The 10815-nt window shown below is 40.5% G+C and overlaps 1 protein-coding gene across 1 annotated transcript; it reads right to left on the reverse strand.

Annotated features, from left to right (window-relative positions):
• Positions 1-5114: 5114 nt before the first annotated feature.
• On the reverse strand, positions 5115-9920 carry LOC109855468 (menin). Its single transcript, XM_020429749.1, has 4 exons — positions 8923-9920; positions 8497-8807; positions 8250-8389; positions 5115-8057 (listed from the first exon to the last, which is right to left on the reverse strand). The coding sequence occupies exons 1-4, from the start codon at positions 9485-9487 to the stop codon at positions 7241-7243; spliced, it is 1833 nt and encodes a 610-aa protein (XP_020285338.1). The 5' UTR covers positions 9488-9920; the 3' UTR covers positions 5115-7240.
• Between the last annotated feature and the right edge of the window lie 895 nt (positions 9921-10815).

Here is a 10815-nt window from a genome sequence, read left to right on the forward strand (position 1 = left end):
ATTAGGTGTATGTGTGTGTGTGAGAGGAGTTAGATAGGGATCAAAATGAATTGTTTTATCACAACGGAATAGAATAAAATAGTTTATTGTAATCCACAGAAAAAAAACCAAGACATTTCTATGATGCCTTAAGATCTGTCTGTCTCACTGTTTCTGTCACAGTTTAACAATTAGCTGCAGTTTACACTCTCTTCTCTTGTTTTCGAGAAGAACGTTCGCTCGCTCGCTCGTTCGCCGCCATTGTCGTGCGATATCGGTCGCGGAGCGATACATATCCTCGATACTCGATAGCCGTATTACGAAGGATCGGATTGTGCGCGTATACTCTAATAGTTACAAAGCAGCTACGACTCGCTGCCGCGCAATATCGCGAATTCAGCGGATTTACTCTCTCTCTCTCTAGTTGTTGCCGTCAATGGTTGCGTTGCAACGCAACGCCTCTCTTCTCTCGCACACCAATGCAGAGAACAGAGAACAGAGACTTTGGTCTCTCTTTTTTCTCTCGTTCTCCTTTTCTCTCTCTCTCTCTCTCTCTCTCTCTTTCTCTCTCTTTTTTGTTATTTTACGATGCCCATAAATCCGAACGATCGATTTCGGTCGACGCAATTGTCGTTTTATCGGTGTAATCAGAGACATAATCAGAGACAAGCAAAATATTTACTCCGTACTCCACTTGCGAGCGTCATGTTTTACTTCCCAATATCTCACGTTCTATTATTTATTTTTATACGCGTTAGTCAAATGTGTGTGTGTGTGTGTGTGTGTGTGTGTGTGCGTGCGTCTGTGTGTTTATTTAGTTCGTTTTCCTAATCTCTATGATCTATGATACATTGAGACATCCAGTGGATCGCGTTACCGCGCCTTTTTTTTTCGAGAGGAAAGTGATATTAATGCGAGAGAGAGACGAATATTTTGACTTGTTTAATAATAATAAATCGAAAAACACTGTGAAGTAATATCTCACACAGCTCCGCGCGTGTAATTATACGCTCGACGTTCACCTTGAGAGAACATCTTCCAGGTCGGTCTTATTTATTTATTTATTCTTTTTTTTTGTTTTTTGTTTTTGTTCGTTTAAGTACATCAGAAGTTTATAGCGAGTGTAATTATTCATAGACGTAAATGTTTTAAGCATTAAGTTTTTTTTTTTTTTTTACTCTCTAGTAGCGTTTCTCTACGTTATCTCTAATTAACGCGCCTCATCCGTACGCGCGCGCGTAATCTCACCACGCGAAAAACACGCCTCCCTCCGTTTACGGAAGTTTTTCTCTCTCGTTCTCGTCGCTCGACATACATCAAAGAAATCTCTCAAAGACGTGTGTGGCGAGCTCTTAGTCGCTTTTTAACGACGACCGATTGAGTCGCCGAGTGAAAAGACATGCAAATTTCCGCGCTCGCGACGCAGACGTCAATTATGAAATTCAAACTTAATAACGAGAGGATTCTAACAAGTCATTCGTTGTGTTGCAAGAGCTTCCTCATTGCGGCGGAAAACACGTCGTCGCGTCGTCCATCTGTAGTCGTGTACTGACACTAATGAAGCGCGATATTATGAGCAAAAACTAGGAGGAAACTTCGTTCGTTTTTCGGAACGGGAACGCGTCTTTGAGAATTTTAATTCGACCGTGTTTGTTCGCACCGTGCGCGTTTTGTTGCAACAAAACGCGCACGGAAGAAAAACCACCTTCTGTATGTTCGGACGCGCGCACAAGAGTTCGTAGTGTCATTATTCTTACGCACTAAAAAAGCGATGTACGCGATGGGGTTTATATTAAAACATTTTTATTTCCGTTTTTTTATTAAAAACGTCTCTACACGCTACTCGCGTTTCGAGATAATAAGTTTCAGCATTGAACGCGTTTTGGCGTGAGTATGCGACAGTATGTACGTAGGTATATGTCCGACAAAAACAAGCGGAATGAGTTGCGCGAGATATAACGAAAAAGAAAAAAAAAAAAAAGAAATAAAAAAACCAGGTTAATCGATTCTGCAAAGCGCGCGTAAACTAACGACGCAGAGCGAAAACACGCGTCGTCGCACGAACTTCGAGAGAGTCATGCACCGTTCAGCAGGCAGATTTTATGGCACATAAAAGAAAAAGATATATCCCGATAATTGAGAACGAATCGAGAGCAGCGATTCTTTCTGCATCGCGGAAAGAAAAGTTGACACTTTGCGTGATCGTCAGATCCAACTTTCGTCAACTGTAATAAAAAGTGAGATTGTTTTTTTTTTTTTGTAAAAAAGCGGACTTAAACAATATCGAGACGTTTTTTTTTAACAAATTCTAAAATAGATGTCACACTCGTAGAACAGTTCGCTCGTAGATCTATGCGCATATTTCCGTGTTTTTTTTTTTTTTTTTTTTTTTATACGTGTATATAGTATATATATATGTATTCCGCAAATTAACGTAAACATCGATTCAACTTTTCACGATTATTATGTATAAAAAGAAAAGAGAAACAAAAGAGAAAAGCGTATTACTTTCTATATATATATATATATATATATGACAGTAAGATGGAAGTAAGAGGGCACAGCGTGTCAGAAAGACGGAGATTGTTTTTTTTTTTTTTTTAATTCACTATGTTTTCTACAAGGTGTCCCATCTTCAAAGCACCGAATTTCAAAAATCGAATTATTCGAGAAAAATGTGAATCGATCTTTTTCCCGCAATGTTTTTGCGGTTTATTTCCAGAAGTTTGGAAAATCATTAAAGTAATAAACAACACAGATGTGAATTTTTGAGAAACTGAAAAATTTCACATTGCTCTTAATTGTTTTTTTTTTTCCGTAGACACAAGTTTTAAAACAGTGCGTGTTCTTTCGAATGTGTCACATTGTCGTTTAAAAAAAACAAAAAACAAGATTATAATAAACTATAATATTCGTCGTATAAAAAAGTAAGATAAAGTAAAGAAACAATATAAAAAAATACATCTTGTCACAAATACATCTCATTACAAAAATAGTCAATCTTCGCGAAAAAAAAGAGTCTAAAACAAGGACGTAGTAATAAAAACAAAAAAAAAAAAAAAAAATAGTCGTAAAAAAATAAAATTAAAGATTACGTCACTAAATTGAGTCTCGATGATAATGAAACACCTTGTAAACAGATTTCGCAATTCCGGGCAATCGTTTACGAACGAAGGAGAGAAGACGTGACTGGCAAAAAAAAAAAAAAAAGACGCTATATAAATCTTGCGTCTTCTACACGGATCTCTCGGGTTTTCAGTCACTGTCACATTTTTCGATTTCTCTTGCGAGGTAAGTTCGCCAGTTTTCGTTTCATTCGCACGCAAAAACGAAAAAAAAAAAAAACAAATTATTCCTCGTGCAATCGATGATCGCACACGCACACTCCCGGATGTTTACCCCGATAAAATACGGACAAATACAATATAAAGTATATATGTATATATATAAATATACATATATACATATTTCGTTTTTTTTTTTTTCACATAAGACGAGATCGCCGATCACGTCGCGGTCGCCGTCGAGAGTTCGTCTCTCAGCGAATACTCTACATCCTGATCATCTTTTTTTTTTTTTGTTTTTTCCCCTACGCTCGCAAAAACATTACCGATAAAATACACACGTTGTTGTGGAGGGCGCGTCCTCCGTTAAAATACAAAAATACTGTTCTGATGTAACCACACATCTTCACCTACTATTTCTACCATTAAGCACATTATAATTATGCACATCATTAATTATGCATACATTATAACTTTGCACGCTATAATCCCTGTAGTCTTTTCTTTTGTTTTTTTTTTTTTTTTTTTTTTTTTTTTTTTTTTTTTTTTTTTTTAACGCTCGCGGATAACGTTCGTTCAACGTTATCGTGGACGAGGAAAGAATACTGAGTATACATGTATGTATACAATGTATGTATATTTGTTTGATGAGAGAAAAGAATCGAATTCAGAAATACCCTAGAATTTCTTTCGCGATGTCGCGATGTCGACTCTCGGAAGAGGTCTTGTTTCTTCTGAAAAGCGTTCGTAACGCGCGGCGCAATCGCTGCTATCTCGCGCAATTTCTTTCGTTTCCGTGAGTTGATTGCACCAACGTCGGTTGCAGCTACTAAATATTCAAATTTCGTCATCAGTGTCAATTACAAGTTGAAATAGTGCACAAGTTGCGTCTGTAAAACGATGATATCAAAAAATGTGCCGCTCGCGGTGATACGCTTTTGTTTTTTTTTTGTTTTGCGTATTCCTCTCGGTTTTGAATTTTTATCTGTTCTTCCGCGAAGAAATCGAATCGCTGTTCGAACGTAGATAGTAGTCGAACCAAACCGCGGTTGATGCAATTCAGTGCGGACGACGTCGAAGACGCTAGAAAGACGCGATTCATGTAAAAAACAAAAAAAAAGAAAAAAAATACATACCTTTAAAAACAAAAATACGACGTACAAACGCAATCGTTCTGCGGAATCTTGCGTGAATTTTGGTACGCGCACGCCACAGGCGACGGACTGTCATTACAATACAATCTGGCATTCCATGTACCTTGACATAGTTAACACTACGATCGTTTAGTTTTTATAGAGATACGGCACGGCATACATCGAAAGGGCAAATTCAGCTGATAATCAAAAAATTTCTCTCTTCTCAGATATTCTCAATCTTCTACTTTCGGAAATCGTTTCGTTTGCGTCTTGCGGCGCGTCGAGTCGGGGCAAAAATCAATATTTTGAAAAAACACAAAATATAAATTTATTCTGCAAGAATTTATTACTCTTCATTCTCAACATACATATTGATAAATGTTATTCAAAAGGTCGCCTAAATGACACGATAAAAAAAAAAAATACACACAAAAGCGAGAGATTAAAAAACAAAGTTTTTTCTGCAAGAATTTATTACTCTTCATTCTCAACATACATATTGATAAATGTTATTCAAAAGGTCGCCTAAATGACACGATAAAAAAAAAAAATACACACAAAAGCGAGAGATTAAAAAACAAAGTTTTTTCTCTGAGTATCTATATCAGATAAAATCGCCTTTTCACTGTATGACTCTTTCACGCCGTTTGTTATTACCACAACTACGGTTATTAAATTGTATAATTATATATTTGTATAATTATATATATACTTTTTTGTTTTATATATATATATATATCATATAAATAGTATATTCAGCATCACAGTAAGGATAGCGCCCTTCATTATTAAGTTATCGTCGATCAGCTCGGACCGCGCGTTTTTTTTTTTTTATTTTTTTATTTTTTTTATATTCTCATTCCTGTGTCAACAACGTATTCTACAACAATCCGCTTAAACATCATCAAAGAGCCTCGGTCGCGTTCGTCGGACGCGACCGAGTTTGTTTTTACGTACTATGGATATACGCGGGCGACGGGATGTGTGTCTCCGTCGCTCGCGAAAAATCTTGAGGCAAACGGGAGATTATTTAAGTTTACAAAAAAAAATAAAATAAACAAACAAATCGTGTGTGAACCTTACAGAGACAGGTATCGCAACCTGATCGAAAGCGATTAACAGCCGAAAAAGCATGGATTGTATATATAGTTTATATTTTTTTTTTTTTACGCGTGCATCGACGATTAACCGAATATGATGATTACAAATGCGTCCGGGAAGGATCGCCGCGTTTTTTTTTTGTTTTTTTTTGTTTTTTTTTACGAGTTAAAAAAAAAACTTATCGAGAGAACGACGAGTAAACGAATGTTTAAAAGCACGCGAATGAAAACAGACTTTTCGTCATCGGATAAGTCGAATGCGTGCCTTACACATACACTGGAGAAGGAAGATAAAATTTATGCATGGCTTGATTGCTATCTCGAAACGACAACGTGCGACTTGTAATCGCGTGCGTTTTTCTTCCTTTTTTTTTGTTTTTTTTTTTTGTTTTTACCGCGACAAATACATTATCGGTGTATAGTTCAGATTCAGGGATCAAACATGACGAACCGTCTAAAAAAACGCTCATCATTTCTCGTTTTTCTATCGGCAAACAGTAGAATAGAAGTCTTGTGTGTATATATATATACGAATAGACTCTCATACAATTATTCTGAAAAATAAATAATTATAAAAATAAGCGAGAATTTTTTTTGTTTTTACGCTTAAATATATATACCTTAAGATAAAAAACTTAATTAGTTTGCACCACATGCGGAGAGTGGAATGTGTTTCTTTTTCTTTACTAGACACAAGCGCGTCGCGCGTATAATTCTAACAGAAGTTGATCAACTACAAAATTGTAAAAAACATTAACGGCAACTTGTCAATCGTAATTATATCAATTATACATATAGTGCGATATATAGTTTCAAGTAGAAAAAAACCATGATTCAATAAATAAGAGTGCAACAAGAGAGATTACAAAGAGAGATTACGGTATATAAAAATCGTGACGACGATTGTCTCTCGTCAAGCAAAAAAAAATTATATGTATAATTTTGTAGAATAAATAACTCTATATGCTCGAAAAAAAATGATCGTAGAGACAGATTAGGTACACAATATTCGATTCATTTTTTTTTTGTTTTTTTTTTTTTATATATATATATACCCTTTTCCCCCCCATATGCCACGCAGGTCACAGCTTTCTACGCACTGTGGAAGAAGTCAAGAGATATATTTATTATAATATTTACACGCACAAAATACTCGAATCGAGACGTAACAGGAGCACGAGATTTCTACTCATTAACTTAAAAGAGGGGAAAACTCTTTTTTGTACTTTTCTACCAAAATTTTTTTTATCTCCATATCTACTTTTATACTCTATATATATGTATTATATTATATATATATATATCTCTAACGGCAATATATCCCCGACGGTAACGTAAAACGTTTGCGTCTCGCAAGAACTCGCGGCGACGTTTTTGCGAAACGCGAGAGAGGAGCACCGTGGAGGGTTTAAAATTCAAATCAAGAACGGCACGAAAATTCTTATCACGACACTTTCGGGGAGTCAAAATTTTGGGATAAGTCCAACCAAGGGGCATAGTACATATCCGCGTCCCGGCTAAACCAGCGGGGAAACACCGAGAGTGAGGAGAGGTCGGTAAAATCTTTTTTTTTTTTTTTTTAATGACTGCTTTCACGCGGATCATATACTCGCGCCGGGTAATCGACCGGTCGTATCGCATCCGCTTCGGGATCTCACCGAGCGAATAGTTTAATACCGCGAAGTGGTGTGTGGCACTTTCAATACTTCACTATACCGAAACGTCGGTCGAAAATCTTATATTATTCCCGGCGTGTTCTCTTGGGACGTTGGTTGGGACTAACTCCGACGTCGTCGCCGCCGCGTGGCCTTTTTCCAATCTGTACCTGGCTTTGCGCAGTGAGCTGCAACGAGATCGCTTGAGTGTTGAGCTTCTCCGCCAACAGCAGATCCTTGAGGCCCTTCATTTTCTGACTGTACAAAGTTATCCTCGATCTCTCGTTCTTGGTGTCGGGCACGATAGCCTCGGGCTCGACGGTCTTCTCCTGGGAAGTGGAAGGTGCCGGAGGTAGGGCGTCGTCCGATGGCGCGACGAACGGTTCACCGCCGCCCTGCAGCAGGTAATCCCGATTAAGTATCTTCTCGCTGCAAGCCGCCGTCAGGGCCTGAATGCTCGGATGCGTGGACGCCGAGTTGGCGGGCACCTTGGACTCCAAACTCTTGATCAGATCTCGCGCCGCGTTGCCCTTCTCCTTGGTCTTGCAGTAATTGTTGTTATTGTTGTTCAGCGTTTCCTCTGGGCTTGTTTCTCGTTTCACCTCGGTCTCTTCCTTCTGCTTGGTTTCAGTCTCGTAACATTCTATAACAACTTGCGCGCGTATACTGGCGTCGAATTTCGAGATCGTATTGACCAAAGGCTGGGCCCAGCCTATGTGCAGCACGGGAGTGTTCGCGCCTTCCTCCCACTGACAGATACCGTCGTAAAATCTCAACAGGTACGCGAAGCTTCGTGGTTGTCGCAACAGGCGTTCGTCGACGCGCACCGAGTGCGGTATCAGCTCGTTGGCGATTTCTTGCAGCTCCTTGTATATCTCACCGTCATCCCGTGAGTAATCATATCTATACATTACACACACCGATTTGCATTATTCATCGTAATATCGTAAAACGAATATCAATGAAGCATTTAACATATTTACAGTCACCGATTTGTTTCGCAATCACATTTCACAAGTTGGAAAGAGCAAATGTAAAAAAAAAAAAAAACACAAAAACAAACATGAAAACAAAATTTGTGAGTCACATACTTACTTTCGCAAAACGTCGGCAGCATCGGCCCATGAGGCAAACGCGTCGACATGCAATCCGTGCCGATACAGATATCCTCCCAAATAAGTATAAGGATAGACATGCGCGTTACCGTAATACCTCCTCGCCGACCTTATAGCTTCCTACACACACATATATTCAGAAATAAATTTCAGACTCAAAATAAGATTTCAGAATAAATAAGAACGTCACAATATATATCGCTACATTATATTTGAAAATGACAAACCCGAAAGATATCTATAGGCGGCGGTCTTCCGGGTGTAGGTGCAGCCTCTTCCAACTCGGCCAGATTACCCAGCGCCATGGGATACCTGGCGAGATGGCCCAAGTCATAAAGCAGCCACAATAATTCCTGCTGAAGCATTGCTACTTCAGCGGCGTCGGTGTTCTGGTTCAGACTAGGATTTATGGCGGACACTATGGTAGCCACTTCCAAAGCACGAGTGCACACCATCGCTTGACCGTTCAGATACAACCAAGATCGAGACGCAATACCAGATTCAACCGATTGTCCACGCTTGTCCCCATTTCCCTTACCTGAAGAAATTGCGTGAAGAAATTACAGTTGTGTATCTTTCGTTTAAACATCAAAAAGAGACATCTACTAAAGAAATATCTTGTATACAAAAGATTCTGAAGCAGAATAACATACCGTGCCATGTAACTTCAGCTGTCTCGGTGCCGTCCTCGCCATACACAACCCATGCGTGATCCTCCGACATGACAAGATGCACATCCTTGAATCCCAACACTTGACACCCAGCTACAACGGCAAAGGCAACCCCGTAGCAATCCAGCTTGTTCGCTGTCAGGTAACTGTAGAGGGTCTGGAGGTGCGCGCGATCCTTGTAATAGCTGCTGGTGAGCGAGTTCCATATAACGTCCGAAACCTTCTTCACCAGGTCACGAGTTGCGTACTTGGTATCGTAGACGGTTAGATCGACGGCGCCTTTGACGACCGCGTGGAATTTGGTGTAAAGCGCTTCCGCGATATGGTACTCAACTGCCGGTAGTTTCGGCTCGTCGTAAACGGCGTTCTCCGGCGGGGTGAAACCGTGATTGCACGTGAGCGAATTCTCGACGGCACCGGCGAGAATCGAGAGCAGCGCGAGGTCCGGCTCGGCGTTGTTCTCCAGTTGGTTCTTAAAAATCTGCACAATCGCCGATATACTTTGAACAGGGAATAGGGCCCTGTCCCTGTCACGAAAGCCCGCCATGTCGTGATAAAAAGAAGCCCGCCGAACCTGGAAAAAGGTTGGACAAGCACCACCGTGCGCCACCGTACGCACGCGACAATCGGCGCGACGACTTGCAGCTGCCGCCGCGATGATTATGACGCCCGAACTAAGTCTGCCATCACGCCGTGCGGTTTCGGCGAACGACTCTTGACAGAAACCGTGCGCGAATACGCAACGGACGGCCACGTCGGGCCTGCTGACTCGTCGGGCAACACGCGCGCGCGCTTATTCCGTTTCCGTGGTTTAGGCGAACGTCGTTCCGGGACCACTCACATCTCCGCACGACAAAAGCCGCGGCAGAACGACCGCTTTACTCTCTCCTTCCCTGCTGCTATAGCTTTCTCGCTGCGCTGCTGCTATGTTATGCCGTCCAGCGGCGTCGCGCTCCTTCGCGCTTCTCCGCGCTTCTAGAAGGACCGTTTCCATCCGACCGCCGCGGTCGCGTTTCGCGCCACGCCACGGTCGGGGATAGAAACGCAGGTGATGTGTTCCGCGATGTGTGTGCGATTTTTTTTTTTTTCTTTTTTTTTTCTTTTCGACGCAATAAGACGCAACGGAAGGGCGCGCGAAGCCCGATCGCATAATCCTGTGTCCTCTCTCTCTCTCTCTGTCTCTTCTCTTCTTCCTCTTTCTTCTCTTTTTTTTTTTTTCGGAAATAATGGATACGTAACGGGAGATAAATTTACTGCGTCGCACACGCGCTCCGCTCTCGAGATGCGTCAAATTTTATTTATTTTCACTGCAACGTAGAAAAAACAAAATTTCGGTTTAAAATGTTTTTTTGAAACAAAAAGAAAACCCGCGCTCTCTTTATTTATTTTTTTTTAGACAAGTTCAAAAAAAAAAGTATTCCAGTTGCGTATCACCGGCGTGATACGTTCTCGTTCGACGTTTTTTTTTTTTTTCTCATTCGTGCTTTTGTGTCGCCAAGTTTTTGCGTCTTTTGTATATTCGCTCAGGCTTAGGGTTCGAGAGCTCGAGTAAAACCATACATACTGTTGTTAGCTGTTGCATGTGTAAACAAATATTCAGCGGATTTATATGAAAAATTCAGAATGCGTTTCTCATTGGCGATCAACGTGTGTGTGACGCGAGAAACGATACGTCGACATTTAAAATCGGGACTTCGTCGCGAAAAGATATCTTTTTTTTTTTTTGCCGAGCAAAGTTATCACACGTAACCGCATACGTGTTCGAAATTTCAAGATGGCGCGGGTCTCTCTGTTAGAGTTATTTCGTGCTTTTCTCTATCGGCGCCGCCAGAGAGACTGTCCCTCTACATAAGAACGTATCGTTCAAATGAGCTA

Source organism: Pseudomyrmex gracilis, unplaced genomic scaffold, assembly GCF_002006095.1.
Source record: "Pseudomyrmex gracilis isolate BER0280 unplaced genomic scaffold, ASM200609v1 scaffold_90, whole genome shotgun sequence".
In the NCBI taxonomy this organism is placed as follows: Eukaryota; Metazoa; Arthropoda; class Insecta; order Hymenoptera; family Formicidae; genus Pseudomyrmex; species Pseudomyrmex gracilis.

Coding starts and splice junctions, on each gene's coding strand:
- LOC109855468 (XM_020429749.1), bottom strand. CDS start 9,487: ATGGCGGGCTTTCGTGACAGGGACAGGGCCCTATTCCCTGTTCAAAGT. Junction 8,390..8,496: donor CGCCTATAGATATCTTTCGG/GTTTGTCATTTT, acceptor ATGTGTGTGTAG/GAAGCTATAAGGTCGGCGAG. Junction 8,058..8,249: donor GCTGCCGACGTTTTGCGAAA/GTAAGTATGTGA, acceptor TGTAATGTATAG/ATATGATTACTCACGGGATG.